The following is a 25,254-nucleotide window of genomic DNA, read 5'->3' as shown; positions in this document are numbered from 1 at the left end:
GTGATTTCCAAGTGATCCCAGGGGACCAATCACTGCGAGAGAGGCGGGGCCTAGGAAGCTAGGCCTCCCTGCCAGTACTTGGCTTTTGGGGTCTGTCTTAACATTCAGGCCTCTGAATACCTAGATGTGTGTGGCAGTGTGCAGCTCAAGTGGGTTGTGGAAGGCAGGCTTACCTTATAAACTGATGCGGTGCTTAAGACTTCTGAAATGATTAAGAGACCCCCCTCCCCTATGCGCAATCTCCTTTCCCCACTTTGCCCTGGCCACATCCGATCAGCTCATTATCTGAGGGTGGAAAAGCAAAAGTGCCTTAAGTCTCCCCTTGATTTGTGACTTCTTAAATCTTAGATAGAGCAGGGCTGTCATCAGCACCCTGCAACCTCAGAATAGATTTCTCAGGGAAGGGGTGAGAAAGTCATGGGAATCTTCTGAGAGTAAGGGGGCCCCAGGAAACGGGGCTCAGGAACTGCTCTCCAGGTGAGCTCACTGGGGTCAGAGAATCTGTGGGATCCAAAGGAAGGGAGCATGTGATTTGCATCCCAGAGAGGAGGTTGGGGCCAAAGAGGCCTTAGATGTGGCTGCCGGGACAGGATTCCTAATGCCCATGAGGGGCACCTATGGAGGGAGGTCCAGAGGTGGAGGGTGCTTGGGGTGGGGGGAAGGAGGAACTCCTCAGCAACCAACCTTGTAACAGTTGCAGGTAACTTCAAATCTGCCTCCTCCATCTCCTGCCTTTTCACACCTCATCTCCCTGCTGCTTGCTCCCTCCACTCCAGCTGTTCTTCCTCAGATCACCCAACACTCTTGCATTTGTGTTCCCCCTCCTGGAAGCACTTGTCTTATCCAGAGGCCTCCCTCGACTGACCTGTTGAAAACTGCAATGGCACTTACGTGCCCTTTCCTGCCCCAGCACACTTCTCCCCCCTACCCAGCTTGCCTTTTCTCCAGGGCCCTTCTCACCAGCAGGCGTACTGTGTCACTGCTTGAAGGCAGTAGTCATTTCTTCTGGTCCCTTTTAACCTTCCAGCGGTAGACCCTAACAGGGTCAATTATGTTCAAGTAGCAAATGCTCATAAAATCTCATGAATGTTTGACACAACAGATGTCCCGAACCTTAGGTTATAGAATCTCCAAAGCACAGCTTTGGCCCCAAATTCTGGCTCCACTACTCACTGGCTGTGTGGCTTTAGCAAATCCCTAGTCTCTTTGAAACTTAAGCTTCCCCATCTGTAAAATGGAATAATAATCATACTGCCTTAATAGTTTCTGAGAACTAAAAATCCGAAAACAGTGCCTGACTCACAGCAGATATTCTGCTAAGGCCCCTCCCCACCGGGGCCTCCTAAGGTGTTTCCTTATCTACCCTCCCTACCCCCCCACCCCCACTTACCCTCCACAGCATAGGTGTCACTGTCAGAAGTCACTTCTTTGTGCAAAATGGGCAGCAGCTCCCTCAGCCTAGGTGTTCCTGCCCTTGTCTGCTGTGGCTGCCCCATCTCACCCGCTAGGAGTTTAAGTTCCTGTGGGCAGGGATCACACCTCATTGAGATTACTTGCCCTCACCCAGTGTCCAGTCCCTTATGGTCAGACAAAAATGTGGGACAAATCACTAAAGTGTCCTCATCTCCCTTTTTAGATTTCACCCCTGAAATCACCAGCTAGGGTCTTCTGTTCCAGAATGTCCTGCAGCCTCCTCATCCCCCCACCCCACCCCACTCTGGGATGGTCCCTCTCTTCCCCGTGGGTCTAGAGGGTGTGACCCTGTGGGGCTCTGCTGCCAGCCCCAGCCCTCCCTCAGCATGCCCACCCTTCCTGCTGCTGCTCAGCCCAGCACTCCCTCTAATGGCTAGCTTTTGTGGAAGGTTCCGCGCTAGGGTTGAAAGACAAAAAGCTAGGCTGTCCCCTAAGGCTCCTCTAGTTCCGATGTTCCTGCTGTGGTTTCCCTGGATCCCGCCTTTGTTTGTTTTCCTTCCAATGCCTCCTCTTTTAAGTTCCAAGAAAGCCTCTTGGAGAGTTTGTGATCTCACCCAATTTCCAACATTCCAGATTTAGTCTCTTACCCCTTCTCTTCTCAGACTTTAAATCACTGTTCTCTCTCTGGGTGTGAATCAGAATCGTGAAGAGGCCAGGGAGACAGGGGGACGGTAAAAGCTTATCAAAAATCCTGCTCCCCTGAGAAAGCATCTCCCCAGCTTCCAGAAAGGACAAGGTGAGGTTAGTTTTTACATGGATTGCATTATAAGCACGAGCTAAGCAGCTAACAATAACGCACAAAATCCCCTGAAGAAGGTAAAGTCAAAATTTTAAATGGTCCCTCCAAACCGGCCCGTTCTGCGACCCCCTCCCGCTCTGCGGCAGCAACTCCTGTGCGTGGGGCTGTGCTGCAGCGACACTGCCCACGAAATTCCCAACGAAGACTCAGACCACGCCAGCCATGCCACGAGGTGTGTTTTATTTTCATTAATCATACAAATAATTTGCTATAATATCCCAGGGCAAACCGGAGAATTTGGCAGTCCGATTGGAGGGGGTCCCCTCAGAGACCCACAGGCCGGTGGCGTCGGCACGGAGTGCCCGGGTTCACAGTGCAGCTTGTCGCTCGTGTCCATCTTGCAGGTGGCTCTTCCTCCACGACTAGGGTGTCTCGAAGATGACGGGGGTGGGGAATCCTTTAGGCTCTTAGGAAATTTCGCTCCGCTTCTCCTGCTCAATGGCTGTGGAGAGCAGGAAGCGGCACTGGCGGAGGAGGACACCTTGCAACCACCCAGCCGAGGCACCCACGAGGTTTGGGGATTAAGAAAGAAGCTTGGGGCTGGGGAGACGTGCACTTCGTGGAACAGGAAGGGGGCCGGGGCCGCCGGGGCCCGGCGCCTTGGCCAGGTGGGGGTGGGGCTGGGTTCGCGGGAAGGGCGGGGTGGGGGGGGGGGACCGGGCTGGGGGCCCGCGGACCCGGAGGCGGGGGTGCACTCACTCTCTTTGGTCGGCAGGGTGTTCTTCTCCTGCGTCTCCGTTTTCTTCAGCTTGGCCTTATCGAAGCTGGCGATTTCCCCCATGTCTGGCTTGTCTGCCATTTTCTTAAAGCGATCCTAGTGGGGAAAGCAAGGCGGTTGGCCTGCGGTCGGGGCCCGCGTCCCCTCCGCCTCTCCGCCGACGCCTCTCGACGTGGCACTCGGCCGGGGCGTTCCCGGCAGCCCCAGGCCGAGGATCTGGGCGCGGCCCGCACCCCCCTCCTAGCCCCAGGGCGTGGTCCGCCGGACGGGCGTCCCGTCGGGGAAGGGCGCCTGTTGCGGCCGCGGCGCGCGGGCCAGGTGCACCCACTTCGACCCCACCCGGATGGGGCCCCCGCCCAGGGCAGCGCTCACCGTGGAGTTCCGCCTCGAGCCCGGCGACTGATGCTCCCACTCGCGTTGCTGCAGCAAGAGACAAAAGAGCGGCGCCCGCCCCTCGCCTTATATATGCCGCGCCCCGCCCCGCCCCTCACCCGCCGCAGCGGGGGCGGTGCTGATAGGCGAGGGGCGGGGGCAGCGCGGGCGGCTCGCTTCCCCGCCGCGCCCTCAGCCCAGGCTGCCTTGGGGGCTGGGCGCGGCACTTCCTGCTCCGGGGCCCCAGCGCCCCGCGCCCCCAGCCCGCGGTGACCCCGCGGTGGAAGCTGTCGGTGCTGCCATGACGGGTGCTGGGCCCTTGCTTTCCGTTCGGGGCTGCGCTCCCCTCCCCAGGAATCTGCTGCTCCGTTCCAAAATAATGGGCGTGGGGGCCGGCGGGGGGAGGAGTGTGTGGTTGTGTGTGTGGTTGTGTGTGTAGTATGTAGTTGTAGGTGTGGATGTGCAGCGTTGCACGCTGGCTCTGCAGTCATCCCTGCTCGCAGGAGATCCCCCCCCCCGCCCCGCCCCGCCCCGTCCCTGTGCAGTTCCTACGTCTCATGCCTTTGCCCTCCTCCCCCCTCCCCCAACCTCCCCTCTTCCTCTCCTTGGGGAGGCTCAACCCTTGCATAGACTCGCCCTAAAAGAATCTGAGCCGAGGGTTCCTAGAGATGAAGAGACGGGGGAAACAGGTTTCCACTGCTCTTTGCTCGGACTGGGGGCCGGTTGCCCTCTCGTCGTCGTCTGCGTTCCCTGAGCTGGGAGGCTCTCGCGGGAGTGGTGGCGGGTGTTCCTTAAAGGCTTGTAAGCATTGTCTGAAGGGCGGTGGTGAGAGCAGGCAGTCCGAGAGGGCTCTCTATTCTTTCTCACACCAGGGCTCCAAGAACACTGTGTCCAAGGGTGTGGTTTTCCTCCTTGAAGATAACCTTGAAGATACCCTACAAACGTTCTTATTTTCCATATTAACCCATTATAGGAGGGGTATAATGCGATTGTTCAAATCTTTCTTAGAAAAGTTGTTATTTTCAGTGGTATTATCTAAAGATGTTTAGGTAGTAAGTTCCATAAATTAACAACACGGGGGCGGGGGGGGGGGGGGAAGCTGGTTGTTGTCTTATTTGTGCAGAACTTTACTTTTTCAAGTGCCAAGGAGTATTAGCAAGCTCTGTTAAAGTGGGATTTGGTGGAAACATCTAAATTCTGTCCACGTCTTCCCTATTTTCTCTGCTTTTCTTGCATTCCCTCAGTGTGTTTGGAAGAGACGGAAGAGCATTTAGGCTTATGAATTTGATATCCCAAACCCCTTGTGTGGCCTTGGGCAAGTCTTTCCTACTCCACCATTTCTTCATCTGGAAAACAGCTTTAGCATAAAGCCTAAGTGAGCTAGTAGAACAGGCATCAAGTGGAAGCCTAATAGGGCAGCCCCGTGAGACTGCCACACTCATACTTCCTTAGTGTATCAGTCATCTAGCTCTAGAGTATGCTGTGTAACAAACTACCCCAAAACCCAGTGCCTTAAAATATTAATCATTTATTTTTGCTTGTTCATCTACAGGTCAGTCAGCTGCTGCTGGTTTGGACCAGGCTGGGCTTGGTTGCAGGTTGCCAGCTGAATCTAGGTCTGCAGGACCAGGAACTAGCTGGTGCTTATTCTTCTCAAGGTGATGGCAGAGCAGCAAGAGGGTTGTAGCACAAGAGAGTGTAGAAGTGAAGAAGTGCGTGTAAAAGCATATCATGTTACCTCATGTCTGTGAACATCACATTGGCCAAAACCACTGTTAATGGAGTGGAGAATTATATTCTGCCTTTGGTGGGGGAGGGAGGGGCATGGACATTTCCTGAATAAAAATCCAACTTCGTGGTCAGGGTAGGCAAACAACTGTAGCAAATGGCCCCTATAGTGGCTTAAAGCAATAAGAATTTATATTGCACTCATGTGGCAACACTATACGTTGATGTTTCTGGTCAGGCAGCTTACCTCCATGTAGTGACTCAGGTACTCAGGCTTCTTCTCTCTTGTCACTCTGCCCTCCTCCAGGTCCCGGGAGTTTACTCCGTGCATCCGGGAGATAGGAAAAGAGGAAACAAATACAAGACTGCACTGGAGTTTTTATGGACCAGTCTTAGAGGTAGTCGGCATCATTTCTGCCCTCATCTCATTGGCAGGACTTAGTCACATGGTCTTACCTAACCGCAAGAGAGGCTGAGAAATGTAGTCAAGCTGTGCACCCAGGAGAAAAAGAAGGCAGGTTTGGGCAGACCTGGAGCATACACTATTAAAGGATCTGCCAAACTTGAGCGTGAAAAAATGCAGACATCCTGAGACATCAACTCTTCATTGGGTATCACTGGCACTTGATTCCTTTTCAGATGCAATGGCAAGCATTATTTAGGTGTTATCTTATGGGACCCCACCTTTGGTCTGAGCATTTGTCCCAGTTTGGACCCAGGGTGAACTCCAATTCCAATTTTTATTTTCAAAACAAAGGGATCTATTCCATCTAGATACAGCTATAACACATGTTTCAAACACATCAAGCGCACAGGATACCTAAACAAAGGAGCCTACAGGGACTTGCAGATATTCTTTATTCTCAGCTCTGTGGCCCATCTCTAAGAAAATGGGTATCCTCTGTCATTTGTTGCTTAAGGACACTCGTCAAATCTATTAGTTTCATTCAATCCCATGGGTAGTGTTTTTAATTTTTTAATTTTTATTAAAACTTTTTAAGTTTATTTATTTTGAGAGAGACAAAGAGAGCAAGCAAGGGAGGGGCAGAGAGAGAGAGAGAGAGAGGGAGAGACAGAATCCCAAGCAGGCTCCACACTGTCAGCGTGGAGCCTGACACAGGGCTTGGACTCACAAACCGTGCAATCACGACCTGAGCTGAGACCAAGAGTCAGATGTTTAACCGACTGAGCCACCCAGGGGCCCCACTCCCACCATTTCTTGAGAATAGATTGTCCTTTATGACTTTCTTCTAGCGAGTGAAATGTAGCAGGGGTTATGCTTTTTAACTTCTATGACTAAGACATAAAAGTCCATGGAGATATAAAAGGCCCGACTCTCTCTCAGGATACCTCTGCACTCTGAGAAAACCAAGCACCTACAAGGAAAGGCTGCTTGTAGGCATTCCAGCTACAGCCCCAGCTGAGGTCTGAGCCATCAGCTAGCATCAACCACTAAACAGGCAAACAGATGAGCCTTGAAGCTTTAAATTACCCCAGCTATTGCTGAGTGGAACAAACACAAGTTGTCCCTGGCCAGATTATTACAGTTTCGTGAGCAAAATAAATGTGTAGTTGTTTTAAATCACTGAGTTTCAGGATGTTTTGTTATGCAGCAGCACCGTGAGATGGAAAAATCCTAACTTAGTGGTGTCAGGGTCTCAGGTCCCATTCGGGGATTTTTCCTAAGTATCTTCTGCAATACTCACACATATACTTAGTTGTCATTTATCAAATATCCATGAAGTTTCTAGCAGTGTTCTCTGGATGTGGAAGATACAAAGATGATGAGACTCTTGAGTTACAAGTCTAGTGTAGTAAATGAATCGCTCTAAGTCAATCAACAAGCTCATGCTCATGCCTTGCATTTACTTATGACTTGGGTGTCATTTATGTCTGACAACATTTCAGCCTGCTGCTTGGAACAGATTGTGTACTGTTAGCAGATGGTATTGAGAGAGCTGAACCACTCAACTCCAATTACATTTCCATTTTCTTTGTTGAGAAGGATGCTTTGGAAAATGTCGAGCTAATAAGAGGGAGCTAATGGAGTCTTGATGACTGTCAACTGCGGGGTGAGGAGGTGGGGAAGGCAGTGGAGAGAAGCCTTTGGAGATTTGCTGTGGGGCAACATTCCTCAGGCCTGTTCAATTTGACAATTTTTTTTTTTAATTCGGGCTTTGAATGGGGATATAGATAGAATGCTGATCATATTAGGAAGGATGTAGCTCTGTAAACACTAAGGCAAGGGACACCTGGGTGGCTCAGTCAGTTGATTTCTGCTCAGGTCATGTTCTGGTGGTTCACGAGTTCGAGCCCCACAGCGGTCTCTATGCTGACAACTCAGAGCCTGGAGCCTGCTTTGGATTCTGTGTCTCCCTCTCTTTCTGCCCCCTCCTCCACTCATCCTCTCCCCTTCCACACCCCTCTCTCAAAAATAAATGATCATTAAAACAAAACAAAACAAAACAAAACACTAAGGCAAGCTGGATCCAGTGGAGATATAGACAAAATAAGATGAGATTAGACCTGATAGGGGCAGATGCGGGGCCTGCTTGGTCTGACCACAAACCCTACAAATACAGACAGACATGATTAATATGATTACCTCTCAAAAGAAGGTGAATTTTGTGGCTGTGTGAATAAGAAGAAAGAGTTCAGTCCAGGTTTCCCTTGACCGCAAGGAAGACATTCACTTCTGCCTCAGGGCCTTTGCCCTTGTTGGGATCCTCATGTGAGATGCTGTTTTTACTCTAAATATTCACACTGTGCACCTTATTTCACCTAGAACGTTGTTTAAGTGTCCCCCTCTCAGAGAACTTTCCTTGACCATCCATATAGAGTAATACCCCTGACATTCTCTCGACCTTTACCTTGTTTCATCTTTCTTCATAGAATCCATCTCTACCAAATGTGTTATATATTCACTTATTTGTTTGTTGTCTCTCCCCTATACTAGGAAATTGAAGACCTCATCTATCTGGTTTACTACTGCATCCCCAGCACCAAATGCAATGCCCTGACACCTTAAGTGCTCAATCAGTGTTCTTTGAACAATACATAAAATTCTTTTTTTAAAAAAAATTTTTTTGGGGCGCCTGGGTGGCTCAGTCGGTTAAGCGGCCGACTTCGGCTCAGGTCACGATCTCGCGGTCCGTGAGTTCGAGCCCCGCGTCGGGCTCTGTGCTGACAGCTCAGAGCCTGGAGCCTGTTTCAGATTCTGTGTCTCCCTCTCTCTGACCCTCCCCTGTTCATGCTCTGTCTCTCCCTGTCTCAAAAATAAATAAAAGCGTTAAAAAAATTAAAAAAAAATAAAATAAAAAAATTTTTTAACATTTATTCATTTTTGAGAGAGATGGGGAGACAGAGTGTGAGCAGGGGAGGGGCAGAGAGAGAGAGAGAGAGAGAGAGAGGGAGACACAGAATCTGAAGCAGGCTCCAGGCTCTGAGCTGTCAGCATAGAACCCGATGGGTGGCTGGAACTCACAAACTGTGAGATCATGACCAGAGCCGAAGTCGGACGCTTAACCGCCTGAGCCACCCAGGCGCCCCAATGAACAATACATAAAATTCTTAATCAAGATGAAATAAGCTATTCTGAGTGAGATGATGAGTTCCCTGTCATTGGAGGCATTCAATGAGAAGTGGATAGCCAAGTATGTGGACTATTATAGAGATGGTTCAGACCTTGGGCTGGAGTAGGCCCGCAGTCAAGCAAATCTACTTCTCCCTACATGACCTTTCTGGTCCTTTTCTTGCTGTTATTTCAGTTGTGAAACATCCTCCTTTTGGGTACCAGTTTTGCCAGCCTGGAGAATAGCTGCACGAGTCTCGCACAAAGGAGGTATGGGAAGCAAGGAAATCAGGAGGTGATCTCTGTATTTTCCATGCCATCAAAAGGCTGTTTCTCTTTGTAGGTCACGGAATTTAAGGGCCTGTCTGAGATAAAATTGTGAAGAATGTAAAGCGGGCCTTTGAGGTTCAGCTCTGTAGATTGTTCTGCTCTGTAGATGTGTGGATGAACCCCTAAATAAAGCTTGGCAGCTGCTTAGCTCACCCAGGTGGCTAACAGCCAGCGTGCGAGTGCCAATAGTATGGCTCCAGTTTTCATTTCTGGTGCTAGAATAGCAGTGATGATGGCAACTAACATTATTGAGTGGCTGTCGTGTTCCAAGCCTTGTGCTAAGGACTTTTACAGGTATCATCTCACTTAATCCTGTTTTGATCATTTCTGCTTTACAGCAGAAGATCTTTGACTTGGGCAAGGTCACACAGCAGGTAATTAGTGTTGTTGAAATTTGAACCCAGGTCTGGCTGATTCCGAACCCTGAGCACTTTTTGTTTTAATCTCTCTCTTTTTTTTTAACGTTTATTTATTTTTGAGACAGAGAGAGACAGAACATGAACGGGGGAAGGTCAGAGAGAGAGGGAGACACAGAATCTGAAACAGGCTCCAGGCTCTGAGCTGTCAGCACAGAGCCCGACGCGGGGCTCGAACTCATGGAGCGCAAGATCATGACCTGAGCCGAAGTTGGACGCTTAACCGACTGAGCCACCCAGGCGCCCCTTACCCATGGCACTTTTGCCTTGATCTTGCAGCAGTGTTTGCACACCAGCAGTCTGGATCCAGCTGGCATATGTGTTTTGTTTGGCCGCATTAAATTTCACGTGGGAAGATTTCCACTTTAAGATGTAGATCTTCTCATGGCAGCATTGTGATTAACAGCTGCACCCTTGAAATGGGGCATGTTGTCTTCACTTTACTGATTCTCTACCAGTCGCTAATGTCTTCCCTGCATGGAGACCAGTGTCAGTTGTCATTTATCCTATCTGTATAGGTGTTTTGCTCCCAGTGGAGAAATATTTCTTGTTCCCAGGCCTCTCTCTATGGAAGTCAGCTTTTAAGATGGTCCCCAGTGATCCTGCCTTTTGTTCCCACCCTTGTAAAGTCCTCTCCTCTATTGTACCCAGGATGGGTCTGTGTGACCAATGTTATACGGCAGAGGAGATAGTTAAGTTATGAGTTAGACGGAAGTTGAGTTATAAAAGACTATAATTTCCATTTTGGTGCCTGGCTTTCTCTTTCTTTCTCTTGGGTCTCTCGTTCTGGGGGAAGCCAGCTGCCATGTTGTGAGCAGTTCTACGGAGAGGACCACGAAGTGAGGGAGCGCCAGTCTGTGGCCAACAGCCAGTGAGGAGCTGAGGCGATCAACAAGCGAGTTTGGAAGCAAGTCCTCCGGCCCCAGGTGAGTCTTCAGATGGCTGCAGCTCTGGGTGACAATTTGACTGTAACTTTCTGGGACACCCTGAGCCAGAACCTCCCAGCCAAGCCATTCCCAGAAACTGTGAGGTAGTAAGTGTTTGCTGTTTTATGCTGCCAGGGTTAGGAATAATTTGTTAGTCAGCAAGAGACAAACTCATTCACTATCAAAAGTGGGGAGAACAGATAAATCAAGAGTACCATGTAGTTAAAAAAATTAAGAAAGAGCTTATTTGTCTGTGGAAGTAAAGAATATTTATATCATTAGGAAGCCTGCCGTAGTAAGAACTATGGTATATGGGAAGGATGAGCCAGTCTTCATGAGCCAGGCCGATTTTACTTCCTCACATGCTCTACCTGGACCCTTTAGGTCTTTAAGTCTTCCAAGCTTGCCATAAAGCAACGGTTTTCAAATTGTTTTTGACCTTGATGATTGACTCCCTCCCCAAGAAGTGCATTAAGTACATTTCACACCGTGATATGGTATTCACATGAGCGCACACAAATGAAACGGAAGTTCTCTAGAACAATATTCACTTTCACTATGAGTGATATATTCTAAGCTTCTCTGTTGTATTCATTTTCATTTTTTAAAGCATTTTCATTTGGAAATAATTATAGACTCATGGAAAGTTGCAAAGATGGTACAACTGAGGTCCCCTGTGTACTCAATGGTAACATCGTGTATGACTATAGTGCAGCATCAAAACCAGGCAACTGACAATGGTGCAATCTGCAGACCTTTCTAGATTTCACCAGTTTATTATGTGCAGTGTGTGTGTGTATTTCTCTGCAATTTTATCACATGTACAGAATTGTACAACCACTACAATCCAGATACAGACGTATTCCATCACCACAAAGGGAAATCCCTTGTGCTACACCTTTATAGGGTCACCTACCCCCACTCTTCCCCGACTCATAGCCCCTGGCAAACACAATCTATCCTCTGTCTCTAAAATTTTGTCTTTTGAAATTGGCTTTTCTCACTGAGCACGAGGCCCTTGGGATCCATTCAAGTTGTGGAGTGTACCACTAGTTCAGTCCTTATTATTTCTGAGTGGTATTCCGTGGCATGAATGTACCCCTTACTGAAGGCCATTTGACTGTTTGCAGTTTTCAGCTATTAAAAATAACACTGCTGTGAACATTTGTGTACACTTTTTGGTGCGTGTGGACATAAGTTTTCATTTCTCTTGGATAATGTCTAGGGAAGTGTTTGCTGGGTCATAGGGTAAGTGCATTTTAGTTTTGTAAGAAATTGCTCAGGCGCCTGCATGGCTCAGTCAGTTGAGCATCTGACTCTTGATTTCAGGTCAGGTCATGATCCCAGGGTTGTGGAATCAAGTCCCGTGTTGGGCTCTGTGCTGAGGATTAAGCCTGCTTGGGATTCTTTCTCTGTGTCCCTCTGCCCCTCTTCCTCAGCCCCTCTCCCCTGCTCTCTCTTTCTAAGGAAAGAAAGAAAGAAAGAAAGAAAGAAAGAAAGAAAGAAAGAAAGAAAGAAAGAAAGAAGGGAGGGAGGGAGGGAGGGAGGGAGGGAGGGAGGGAGGGAGGAAGGAAGGAAGGAAGGAAGAAAAAGAAATAGCCAAGAAATTTTCAGAGTGGTGGTATCATTTTATATTCCCACTAGCAATTTATAGGAAATTCAGTTTCTTAGCATTCTTACCAGTATTTGGTATTGCCACTATTTTTAATTTTAGCTGTTCTAATAGGCATGGAGTTATTTCATCAAGGTTTTTTTCTTTTTAAGTTTTATTTATTTAAGCAATCTCTGCACCCAACATGGGGCTCAAACTCATGACCCCAAGATAAAGAGTCGCATGCTCTTCTGATTGAGCCAGCCAGGTGCCCCTCATCAAGGTTTTAATTTGCATTTCCCTAATGGCCACTGGTGTCGAACTATTCCTTTTTATTTTATTATTTCATTAAAAATATGATTGTGACCTACTAACTTGATTTTATCATCCACTAACTGGTTGTGTCCAGCAGTTCAAACTCTGCTGTAGGGGGATGATTTCAATCAGTGGCTCAGCGTCCATTATTCTCAAATCATCTCTTTAACTTCTAAATTCTCCTTTAGAGAGAATTTAAGGAGAATTTAGAACATCTCCTTCTGAGATGTTCCTGAAATTTTATGTTTAACCTAGATGTCTTCTGGTGTCTGAAAAAGATCTAGATAAGAATGATTCCAACTCCTGTCTGATGCTTTCCCATGGTTTCTCTGAATTTTCTTATGGTTATTTCTGGTCTCTGAATTTTTGTGTCTCCGCAGTGATCCCATCCAAACAGGGCCAGCCCTTGGCTTTCATTTCTTTCTTCAAAGCAACTGTAAAAATAAGGCTGGTCTGTGCAGTACAATTTTTACCAAAGGGTTGTGGGTGAAGGAGAGGGACGAACCTATATTTTTAATGGTATATATATATATATATTTTTAATATATATTTAATATATATATTATATAATATATATTATATATTATTATATATAATATACATATAATATATAATATATATTATTATATATAATAACATATAGTATATATTAATATATATATTATATATTACATATATATATATGAGACAGAGGGAGACACAGAATCTAAAGCAGGCTCCAGGCTCTGAGCTGTCAACACAGGGCCCGACGTGGAGCTCGAACCCCTGAACCACAGGATCATGACCTGAGCCAAAGTTAGATGCTCAACCAACTGAGCCACCTAGGCACCCCTTTGTTGATATATTCTGAATCCTGAAAGCCCTTTTGGTACATTGGGGTCTTTTTCTAGTTAGCTGGTAACTCACGCTGTCTATCTCCTCATTTCCATTTTCTGATTCCCTCCTTCTTCTTTGTTCTTTCCATTGAGAAATACCAAAGTCCCTTCTTTCTTCCCAGTGGAACAGTGTACTTGTTCTTTGCTACCCTGGTTCTTGCTGGTTCTTTCTACTCCATGCAACTGATGGAAATATTTCCCCAAAGATAGTTCCTTCCTCAGTGGGATTTTGGTGTTAGTTATTAAGATAATACCACTTGTGTCTTTTGGCAGGATAATCTATCCTCTGCGTTTTTCTTTCTTTTAAATGCTAAAGAAGTTTCTTTTTTCTTTTTTCTTTTCCCTCCCTGCTTGGTATAGATCTCAGTGGAAAGCCTTGAGGTCCTGGATTTTGCCTGCCACCGATCTGTGCGTGAAGTTTGCTCTGTGCACCAGTGCTTGCTAATGTGTTCAATCCTTTATTGTCTACACCTTTTGTCTTAGTCATGAGGGCTGACATGACAGAATACTATAGACTGAGTAGCTTATAAACAATAGAAATTTATCTCTCACTATTCTGGAGGTGGGACAGTCCTAGCTGCTGGCAGGTTCAGTGTCTAGTCAGGATGTGTTTCCTGGTTCCTAAACGGCCATCTTATCACTGTGTCCTCACCTAGTAGAAGGGGAAAGGCAACTCTCTGGTGTTTCTTTTATATGGACATGAATCCCATTCATGAGGGCCCCACCTTCGTGACCTGATCACCTCCCAAAGGCCCACCTCCTAATACCATCATCTTGGAGATGAGGACCCAAACATTCAGCCTATGGCACCAGTGTTCCATGCTGATAAAACTCTTCGAAGAGTCACTCTGATGCAAGAAAATTATACCTAAGAACAAATGAGGCTTTGTTCCTTAGGTTGTGAATTTTTCGTCTCTAGGGCATGGTATTAGATAATGAGGAAGTATGGGTCACACATGGGGTTAGGAAATGATGAATAGAAGGATTACAGAGAAAATAAGAACATGTATTCTTATTTCTCCATTAAGTCCATCGAGATTTGTCTGAGTATCTGTGCTGAGTATCTGTGATATAGAGACGAGTAAGCTGTGGTTCCTGTCCTAAGGATCATACAGTCTAGTGGACGACACGGATTTGAAAGAAACCTAAAATGTTGGTGGAATCAAATAGAGCCGGTGTAAGAGTAACGACTGCGGACGCCATGGAGCAGGGATCGGCTGTCCCTGTCAAGCGCTGTCGGATTTCCTAGCCAACAGAAATCGTGACTCTCATACCTGGATGTCGTTTTAAACCACTGAGTTTTGGGGGATGATTTGTTATGTAGAGTAAACTGGGGCACACGGTGAAAATCTCTCTCCCCCCTCCAAGCCCCAAATCTCCCATTTCCTTCCTTGGGAGCAATCCCTGCTACTGGTCTTTTGTGCACTCTTTCAGAGATGCTGGCATTACATATGTGCGCACATATATTCTTTTATTTTCACAAAAGATAATGTATTATCACACGGGATGTTGATTTGGGGGTTACAAATGAATTTTAACAAGTAAGTGAATTCTCCAATAGGGAATCCATGAGAAATGAAGATTGGCTGTTTTCATAAAAGGTATCAGTTAATTTTAAAATGTTAAGATGTTCATACATATTTTAAACGATATTTTCTCTTAAAATATTATCTAGTATTCGAAAGTGAAGTACAAATAATTATTAATGAATTTCAAAATTGTAAGCCAGCATTATTTTTTATTTATTTTAATTTAATTTAATTTAATTTAATTTAAATTTAATTTAATTTTATTTTAAGTAGGCTCCATGCCCAATGTGGGGCTTGAACTCATGACCCTGAGATCAAGAGTTGGATGCTCTACTGACTGAACAAGACAGGTGCCCCAAACCAGCATTATTTAAAAATAAAATATTTAATTAAACTATTGGCTATGCAGTTAAATGTGATGAATAAATTTTATAAAATTTAAAGTGTCTTCAATGTCTATCTTGTGAACAATATAGAGAATCTGTATATTGCTTCATATATGTTATCTACAGATGTACAGGTATAAGAATAATATGAGCTATTTACTAATTGTGAAATATTTCTCAGCTGCCATACAATGCACTTGTTGGGAACACTGTGCTAATTTGTGAGTAATTCCTGTAGCTACCAGAATTTCGGTGCTAGCTTTTGGAGCCACAGACTGGAACAGGAAAAGGAGTGAGAAAATGGGCGCTTGGTACTACTGGAAATCCTGGTTTTATAAGAATCTGTGAGAGAAAAGGTTTGAGTGACAGAAGCGCTGAGGTAAGTGGTTCTGTCTCCCCAGTCATCCCTAAACTCAGAAGCATCTCATCATTGGTGCTGGCAGCAACACAGCCTAGAAACTTCTCTGGCGTTGAGGTATAGTCACCCTTTGCCTCCAGAATACAGAGGAAGCCCGTGCCCAGGTCTGCATGGTGTTCGTGTGTGCAGGGGGGGTCGTCTAGAGTGCCAGCCCCTCTTGCCTGGGTGTATGGAAGGGACACCTATAAGCAATGCTGCAAATGAATTCAAACAAAATCTGTGCAAGTGTCTGTGTGGGATAAATTCTGGCTGTTTCTTTGTAGTTTTTGACCAATTTTCATTCATTTCTGACTTCTTTTTAGTTTGCATAATTTCCAGAAAACTGGCCCCTTCTTGCATACTACAGTTTTTATCTTCCTCCTTCAAGAATATGCAAAATTGCCATTTCCTTTCTGGTTAATTTGCTCATTTCAGAATTCATATTCTTTTTCTGTCTCCTTTATGCCATGTGTTGCTCTTTGGCTTGGAGCCAGATTACTAAGCTTCCCCCAATCAAGCCTTATAAAGAGACAATTACAAGCTCACTGGGGAAGGAGCAATCATTTATAACCGGCAAGTAGAAAGAAAGGTTTAACTTCCTGTCACTGCACCTCTGGAAAGGATGGTGGCGGATGTGTGCTTTCATGCAAACCCCCTCTTCTCTAATGAAAGTGAAGACATTTTTCTGAAGCACCTCACATGGCACATAGGGTCAGGAGACCTGGGTCCAAGCACTGGCACCATTCCCTACCAGCCCTGGGCCTTTGGACAGTCACATGGCTTCTCTGAACTTCAATTTCCTCGTCTAAGAAATGGAGATAGTAATTGAGCTGTCACGAGGATCTGTGAGATCAAGTAGCTGAAAGCATTTTGTAGGTGAGATGTATTGTGTGCAGGGGAGTGGTTCAACTACTTTGGTTTCTTTTTATAATTTCCCTGCACCATGCTAATTACCTCTCTGTAGTATTTTCTGAGCTAGTTCTATTGTTATCATGCCATGCTCCCCAATAAATGCTCCTGAGCTGAATACTAATGCTTCAAAAAGGGTTTCTGGAAATGTTGAAGGACAGGATCATCTTGAAGGGACGGTGATAACGGATGGAGGAAAATGCCAGTTCTGAAATTAGGATCAGATGATGTCTGGAACTGATTGGAAAATGTTTGTCAGGAAGATAGGGGAGGTTCCCACAGATGAAAGTTGGGACTGGGACTTCCCCACTCTATTGGCTGCCATAATAAAATGCCGCATACCACGGACTGGGTGGCTTAAACAACAGAAATTTATTTTCTCGCAGTTCCAGACCTGGGCAAATTCAAGACATGGGCAGGTTTGCTTTCTTCTCTCTCCTTGGCTTGCAGATGGCCGCTTTCTCACTGTCTCCTTACATGGTGCATGCACATCCTGTCTCTCGGTGTGGTCATATTTCCTCTTCTTAAAGGGACACCAGTCAGACTGGAATAGGTCTCCACCCTAAGAGCCTGATTTTAACGTAATCATCTCTTTAAAGGCCGTTTCTCCAAATACAACTATATTCTGAGGTATGGGGGTTGGTGACATATGAAACTTGAGGAGACACAATTCAGCCCATAACGCTCATCAACATTTAACTGACACGTCAGTACAGGTGCTGAGTTTAGCCCATTGCGTTCTTGTCCCCAAAGCATGTACCAATACTTTTGACCAGTCGAGTGAACCAGGGAGCTTTCAGCTGGGAGTCCGAGTTGCACTTGACATGGCTCGTTCATTCATGTGCTCATGTGTTTATTTAACAAGCATCTCCTGGGTGCCTGTCAGGTGCTGAGTGCCAAGCCAGGTGCCAGGGATTCCAGGGCATCCTGACACCTGACCGTGAACTGTTTATGGTCTGTAAGGGGAAATAGACACATAAATAAATAGATGTGATGCTGTATGATGGGTATAACAGGACAAGTCTACACCACATTCAGTGGTGGGATAGGGTGATCCACATGGCTGTGGACATTTGAGCTGAGTGTGTAATGCCATGAAGAATAATAGCTGACATTCATGGGATCTTTATCTTGACTGTGTGATGGGCTAGGTGCTATATGCTTTACTTGGGCTATCTCAACAATAGTAATTTCAACCACAACTACAACCGGGTTGTTGAGCCATTATAACCCCGGGAGCAAGCATTATTGCCTTCATTTTACTGACGAGGAAACGAAGGCCTGGGGACCTTGTTATGGACTGAATGTTTGTGTCCCTGAAAAATACATATATGAGAGCCCTAACTCCCAGTGTGATGGTATTAGGAGGTGGGGCCTTTAGGAGGTAATTAGGTTTAGATGATGTCATGGGGGGGGGGGGGAGACTGTCATGATGGGATTAGCGCTCTTATAAAATGAGGAAGAGAGAGGAGGGCTGTCTCACTTCCTCTCCACATGTGCCATGAGGAAAGGCCATGTGAGTGCACAGTGAGAAGGTGCTCCAAGCCTGGTCTACAAACCAGGAAGAGGGCCCTCACCAAAAGCTGAAACTGCTGGCACCTTGATCTCAGATTTTCCAGCCTCTAGGATTGTGAGAAATAAATGTCTGTGGTTTAAACCACCCAGTCAGTGGTGCTTTATTGTAGCCGCCCAAGCTGATGAAGACAGAACTAAAGGAACTTGCTCAAGGTCTTATGGTCCTAAGTGGCAGAGATGGGGTTAGAGGCTACGTTGGTGTAAATCTCAGCAGAAGCAAGGCAGGGAGGAACAAGGAAGAAGCAAAGAGGGACAATAGGGGGTGTCCTGCCTTAGCCCCTCTGTGCCTCTGCATCCTCATCTGTAAAATGGGACGACAACAATAGTACACATGTCTTAGGAATGCAAAGTGCTTAGAAGAGCACCCGGCACGTAGCGAAGGCCAGGCATGTGTTTGCTCTTATCACATGTTGATGGATTTCACAGATGCAGGGAGGTTAGTTAGGAGATTGTTACTATGATCCAGGTAAGAGATAATGAGGGTCGGAGTCAGAGAGGCAGTGGGGAGAAGAAGCTGAAAAATTTGAGAGTTAATCACCATAGACAATAAGCAGTTGGTGGATATGATGATATGATGTAGTGGGTGACAGAGAGAGGTCTCCAGCTGGCTTGGGTGACATTGTGACATTGGCAGAAATAACTAACACTATGTGCTAGGCTCTGTGCTAAATGTTCCTCCCTATGTATCCAGAACCTCACCCAGTTTGATTATTTTTTCATAACATTTATCAAACCACCGGGCATATGTGTGTGTGTGTGTGTGTGTGTGTGTGTGTGTGTGTGTGTGTGTGTGTGTATAGTATAGTTTACAGTTTACAGTATGTACTATATATTTATGTAGTATAATAAATAGCTGGGCACTGTAGCCTAGCCAAGATGACACATCAAAAAAGTCATCACAGAGACCTACCAGCTTGGCTTTAGAGAGCACACAGTCCTTGTGACTTGCTCACAGAGTTTAAGGCGTCCAGGAATCTCCCTTGAATCCCAGGACAAATATAGAAGTTTTCTGAGAGGTTGGCTGATAAGTTTGCAGGGGTGAGGGTGTCACCACAGTACGGGTGAACTGGTCCTATGAAGAGGATCCCAGGGAAGGCTGCCCAAGCCAGAGATGTAAGGAAAGTGGAAGTCAGATCTTAGTTAATCTGCAAAGTCAGGAAGATCAGCCAAAAAACAGACCCTGAGTTACACCAGCAGCCGGTGCTTCATGGGCAGGGCCAGGTTAGCTTCTGGGTCTGGGATCTCCTTGGAAGAGAAGGAAAGAGAACGAACCCCCAAAGACTAAGAGTTTCTCCCAGAGGGGTTGCATGAGGCCCTGGGAGATGTTGAGCAGGAAGAGACCGAGTTCCCTTTAATGTGCTGGAGTGGGATCCCAAGTACTTCCAGAGAAATAGAGAAGGCTGTACCCCTGCCCCCATGGGGGTTGTATATTCCCTGGACACATACAATGGAGAAGTCTGTCCCATTTTTTGGTCTTTCTTCTGTCCCAGTATCTGTACGTTTTTTGTGAATGGGCCATGGCAACCATCACAGCCTCAATATGGTGACCCTTGGGTGACGGTGTTAACTGTGCTCTTTAGATTGCACGTCATTGGGACTTCCTTAAAGGAAGGGGGGTGTTTTGGGTTGCGTTTCCAGGGAAGCAGACTCTGAGCTGATTTCACGTGCAGGATATTTATTAAGGAATGCCCTAGGATGAACTCCTATGGAGGGGGGAAGAAGGAAGTGAGATGTGCAGAGCGAGAATTCAAGCTTGGACAGCCTCAGTAACCCCAACACCCTAGGGGGCCTCTGGAACTAGAGTTGTCCCAAGATGGACTGAGATGGCCTTCAGAAGGGCGAGGTGGTTCTCTGAGCCTGAGACAATACTGAAGGCCTGGCACCTGGCACAGTGCCCTAGCCAGCTGGGGCAGTAAGGAGGATGTGGGCAGTGCCTCTCAGTGTCCATCACAGGGGATTTAGAGTAAGAATACCTTCGGGCTGGAAGTCGACTACTGCCAGCAGCCCTCAGGAAGTCTGAGTTTCTGCTCCACTCCCCGCACCCCCCACCCCTGACTTTTATGACACACTTGCTTCCCTCTTATCTACTGTCTGCTTCCTCTGTGGGTCTGGCCTGCTCCTCCTGGGCACCACCTGTACCGCCCTTAGCATGTTCTTCTGATGAAGTTCTGGAAGAGTTACTCACGTTGACCTAGGACTGTAATTCCCAAACTCTTCCCTGGAACGCTGGTTCTGGAAATGTTATTATGTCTTTCAAAAGCTGGGTGATACCTATATGCAGGTTCATTGTCCTCCCTTCTTTTGTGTATGTTAAAAAGAAAAAGAAACCTCCTTAATAGAAAATGTAAATGAGCCTATCTCCTTAAAGAAAATGTTAGCTGGTAATGAGAGGAGGAGGTATAAGGAAGTGGGTGAAAGTCTGGATTCTGAAGTTAGAATGTGTGAGTTTGAATCCAGCCCCTAGTGCACGTATGACCTCAGCAAGTGACTTAGCCTCCCTGGGCTGAGCTCTGATTTCCCAGCAAGTGCCGTGAGCAGGCTGGCCCCTGATAGTTGGGGGCGTTGAGTGTCTGGCATATCCATGGAAGTTATTTTACGGGAAAATATCAAGCATGAAGCCCAACATGTATTTTTCTTTTTAAGGAAAGTTTTTATTTAAATTCCAGTGAGTTAACATACAGTGTAATATTAGTTTTGGGTGTACAGCATAGCGATTAGATGCTTCCGCACATCTCACAGTGCTTATCACAAGTGCGCTCCTTAATTCCCATCACTCATTTCTCCCACCCCCAGCCCCCTTTGGTAACCATCCGTTTGTTCTTGAAGTCTGCTTCTTGATTGCCGCTCTCTTTTTTCCCTTTGCTCATTTGTTTTGTTTCTTAAACTCTACATATGAGTGAAATCATATGGTATTTGTCTTTCTCTGACTGATTTTGCGTAGCATTATACTCTCTAGCTCCATCCACATCATTGCAAATGGCAAGATTTCGTTCCTTTATACGGCCGAGTAATATTCCTTATTGTATATATATGGCAAATATTCTTTATCCACTCATCTGTTGATGGACACTTGGGTTGTTTCCATCAGTTGGCTATTGCAGAGAATGCTGCTATAAACATCGAGGTGTGTGTATCCCTTTGAATCAGTGGTTTTTAAAAAACGTTCATTTATTTTTGAAAGAGAGTGAGTGGAGAGGGGCAGAGAGAGAGGGAGACAGAGAATCCCAAGCAGACTCTGCACTGACAGCCCCTATGTGGGGCTTGACCTCATGAACTATGAGATCATGACCTGAGCCCAAATCAGGAGTCAGATGCTGAACAGATTAAGCCTCCCACGTGCCCCTGAATTGGTGTTTTTTTTTTTTTTTTTGTATTCTTTGGGTAAATACCTAGCAGTGTAATTGCTAGATCGTAGGGTAGTTCTATTTTTAACTTTTTGAGGAACCTCCATACTGTTTTCCCCAGTGGCTGCACCAATTTGCATTCCCATCAACAGTGTAAGAGGGTTCCCCCTTCTCCACATCCTTGACAACACCTGTTGTTTTGTGTTGTTGATTTTAGCCAAAATGTATTTTTAAAAAGTTGCGCATGTATGTATACAAGGACCAACTGGAAAAAATAATTTTAGTGATGCCTCATTTCTGGGAGAGTATAAAATATGTTTTTCTCTGTAGGCCTAGATCTTCTTGGAGTAAGTGTGTGCATGCACACTTGGTGAAAAGCTGCTCTTGGGCTAGAATTTCTGGGCCCACAAGGAGGTGCCACAGGGACCTTAGGAAGAAAGAAAGCAGATCTCTGACCCTCTGGCCAGGATGGCTTATGGCTTGCTGGTGGGAGGGGATCTGGGCCGAGATTCTCCCTTACTGAGGCTACTGACGTTAGTCTGTGAGGCCAGGCCCCATATGAATTGCCATTCATGTGGCAAAAAGAACTTACTATCCCAAAAAACAACAGCCCTCTGGCAAGGAATGAAAGAAGCAGAAACGGAGATGCCTCCCCACTCGGTCATAAAAGTATCAGTTGCCAGATGCCAGGGCGGCATTCCAAAGGCCGGTGGGGTTTCAGGGGCCAGATGGGGGTCACAGCAGACAGTCAGCGGAGAGATGGTGGCTGGGGCTGCTGGCTGCGCATTGCATCTCTCAGAGACCGGCCAGGCCAGCAGCACTCTGGGCCACTGCTCCTAACAAACAGATTGGAAGAACAAGAATGATAATCCCGATGGTTTCGTCAGCACTGATTTTCTTCACTGCATTATTCTCTGAATGTTCATAAAAAATGGCATTTGGGGGGCACCTGGGTGACTCAGTCGGTTAAGCATCTGACTCTTGATTTCGGCTCAGGTCATGGTCTCACGGTTCATGAGATCAAGCCCCGCATGGGGCTCTGCACTAACAGCATGGAGCCTGCTTGGGATTCTTGCTCTCCCCCTCTCTCTGCCCCTCCCTCTCTCTCTCTCTCTCAAAATAAGTAAATAAACATTTTTTAAAAATGGCATTTGGCCATGCTGTGAAGAGCTGGGTAGCTGGTAGGAAGAAGGAATAGATTGTTGGGTTTGGAGTGCAAGGCACACTCTCAACTGGGCTAGTCAGAGAATACGTCCTCAGGAGGCATTCAGTTAAAAAAAAAAATCATGACATTAAAGACATTATAGAAGTTGTGATTTTTGTTAAAAAAAATTAGCAATAGGGGGTGCTTGGATGGCTCAGTTGGTTAAGCATCGGACTTCAGCTCAGGTCATGATCTCACTGCTCTTGAGTTCAAGCCCCACAGGGCCCCTGCTTGGGATCCCCTGCCCCCCTTTCTCCCTGCGCCTCCCTGGCTTGCGTGCTCCCTCGCTCTCTCTCTCAAAAATAAATAAACATTAAAAACATCAGCAACACAGAAGCATGATGAGTAAAAACTAGAGACCCTCTTTCCTTCCCTCCCCCACCCACACCAATCCCACTCTCTCCCTAGAGAAGTCGTCAGTTTGGTGTGTGTTCTTCCATTCCAGAACATAAAAGTGTGCCTTATTCCTTCAACTGGGCATGTATCTTTTCATTACAAGGATTGTTTGATATTTTTCACTGTGATAGTGCTTCAGTGAACCTAGCTTGATGATTCCTAAACTGTGGTGTGTGTGTGTGTGTGTGTGTGTGTGTGTGTGTGTGTTTTCACATATGTGTCAATATTTCCTTGGGACAGATCCCTACAGTGGAATTTCTAGGTCAAAGGGCACGCACATTTTAAATGTTGCCAAACTGTGTTACAAAAAGGTTTTATTTACATTCCTACTGGATATTGCCATGCCTTTATTGTTGTCAGTTTGAGAGGTAAAAATTGCACCTAGTTGTTTTAGTTTCCTTTATTAAAAGGATATTTATTCTATTTTTTAAATTGTGGTGAAATATACCTAACATTTACCATTTTAATCATTTTAAGTGTACAGTTCGGTGGCATTAAGTATATTCACACTGTTGTGCAACCGACATCAGCATCCTTCTCCAGAATTAATTTGCTTTTATTGGATTAGCTAGTAAGGATCTTTTTGTTTATGGACTAGTATATTGTTCCTTCTCTTTGCTTGTCCTGTTTTCTCCTTCCCCCCTTCCCTTTGTTTCTTTTGCCTTTTTATGATCTTTGCAGATTTTCTAACTAGGTTGATGTCCTTTTCTTTCTTTTTAAAACTTAAGAGATTTCCTGTATTATGAGTATTATCTATCTTCAGCTTTATATTTCTGGCTTGGCTCCTCATATATTATATTGGTTTTAATTTTTACGACATCTCTGCAAGGTAAGTATTATTATTCCCATTTTGCAGATGAAGAAGCTGAAGTTTAGAGAGGTCATGTGACTTTCCTAAGGTGACATAGCTAATAAGTGGCAGGGATGAGATGAGCTGGCTCTGTCTTGCTTTTCCACAGTCTCAGGCCAAAGGGAAACTACCTGAGGCATTAAGACTCTGATGGTGTCTGGGAAGGCCGGGGAATCTCAGGGAGACTTCAGGGGGAGGCTGGGAGGATCTAGAAGCTGGCGTTGCTGAGCATGGAGGAGACCAGAGAGAGGATCCTCTCTTCCCCTGTTGTTCTTGCTGCATGAAGGGCCATCAGAACACTTCTGGCGTTTGGGTCCGTGGGTGTTCAGTCCCCCCTTATTACTGTGGCTACAGAGCAGAGGCCAGAGGGTGTGGTCTGGTCTTTTCTGGGCACTAATTCCCCACAGTTTCTTGTTCCTCCTCTCTCCCACGTCCAATCAACCACCAAACTGGGTGGGTTTCACTTCCTCAGTGTCACTTCTCTTCTCTTTGTCCCCTGCCAGAACCAAGCCCAGGTCCCATCTTGCCTCCTACCAGGTCTTACCATTTGTACCCTGGCTCCCTCCAGCTCTCCTCCGTGCTGAAACGTACATTTGATTGTGTAACTCCTCTGCTTAACATGCTTGCACGGCTCACTGCTGACAGTGTGGGGTCTGCTTGGGATTCTCTCTCTCTCCCTCTCTCTCTCTCTCTCTCAAAATAAACAAACTTTAAAATGCTTGGATGGCTCTGTAGTGCCTCTCAGTCAGGCACCGAACTCCTCAGCCCAGCTCACAAATTCTTCACCTTCTGGCCCCTGCTCATCTCTCCCTTTTCCACCCTTTTCTGCTTGGGTCTCTGTGTCAATCAGACTAAATTCTGTGAACTTAGCTAACTCTCTCTTGTGCCTCAGGGACTTTGCCTATACTGTTTCCTCTTCTGAACTGTGGAATGCTGTTCCCTAACTCATGCTCAAATTTTATGTCTCTGTTTAGACAACACTCCACTGGGAAACCCTCCCTGGAATGATGGGCTCGGTTATGGGCTGTGTTGTTGTACACATCTTACCACCTTGTGATTTTCTTTTTGTCAGCCGTCTGTTGATCCTGACTGCATACAAGAATTACCAGAGCTGCTTTTAAAATGCTGGTGCTGGGCCACATGCCCCTGAGATTCCAAGTTAACTAACCACCAATGGGGCCTGGGCTTCGGTTGTTTTAAAAGTTCCCCAGGTGATTCTAGTGTGCAACCAGGGGTAAGAACAGGGCCGCCTAGGAAGCTCCACAGGCCCAGGTGTCCTCTCTGTTGTAGTCATCATTCTAAACTCCTCACTGGGTCCTGGGCAGCCCAGGTACTTAGTAAGTGTGTTGAATAAATGAATGTAGCAGTTTCTCTAGAAGGGATGCAGGAATCAATAAGGACAAAAAATGACACATACCAAACGTCTATTGGATAGCAAGTTACTGCTTTTTAGTGTTTCCAGAGAACAATCAGCAAACTGTCCTAGAAAAACTCCTCAGTTGGGGCACCGAGGTATCTCAGTTGGTTGAGCCTCTGACTCTTGGTTTTGG

The 25,254-nt window shown here is 46.2% G+C and overlaps 2 protein-coding genes across 6 annotated transcripts in view; one reads left to right on the top strand and one right to left on the bottom strand.

Annotated features, from left to right (window-relative positions):
• Window positions 1-2,435: 2,435 nt before the first annotated feature.
• Window positions 2,436-3,504, bottom strand: TMSB10 (thymosin beta 10). Its single transcript, XM_027072094.2, has 3 exons — window positions 3,363-3,504; window positions 2,972-3,086; window positions 2,436-2,714 (listed from the first exon to the last, which is right to left on the bottom strand). Exons 2-3 carry the CDS (start codon window positions 3,069-3,071, stop codon window positions 2,680-2,682), a joined length of 135 nt encoding a protein of 44 aa, XP_026927895.1. The 5' UTR covers window positions 3,072-3,086; window positions 3,363-3,504; the 3' UTR covers window positions 2,436-2,679.
• A 43-nt stretch (window positions 3,505-3,547) lies between these two features.
• Window positions 3,548-25,254, top strand: part of TRABD2A (TraB domain containing 2A) — an 81,271-nt gene continuing 59,564 nt past the window's right edge. Inside the window, exons 1-5 of one of the 5 annotated variants that reach the window (XM_027072089.2) lie at window positions 3,548-4,163; window positions 4,915-5,020; window positions 5,398-5,488; window positions 10,204-10,333; window positions 15,268-15,408. The gene's annotated coding sequence lies outside the window, so the exon portion shown is untranslated. Of the gene's footprint in view, window positions 5,021-5,397; window positions 5,489-8,857; window positions 8,932-10,203; window positions 10,334-15,267; window positions 15,409-25,254 lie in introns of all 5 variants that reach the window. The other 4 variants (XM_027072088.2, XM_027072087.2, XM_027072086.2 and 1 more) reach the window with 4 other exon arrangements.

This window comes from Acinonyx jubatus, chromosome A3, assembly GCF_027475565.1.
Source record: "Acinonyx jubatus isolate Ajub_Pintada_27869175 chromosome A3, VMU_Ajub_asm_v1.0, whole genome shotgun sequence".
Classification (NCBI taxonomy): domain Eukaryota; kingdom Metazoa; phylum Chordata; class Mammalia; order Carnivora; family Felidae; genus Acinonyx; species Acinonyx jubatus.
Note: the sequence above shows the minus strand (reverse complement) of the source record. Positions and strands in the feature narration are given on the sequence as shown.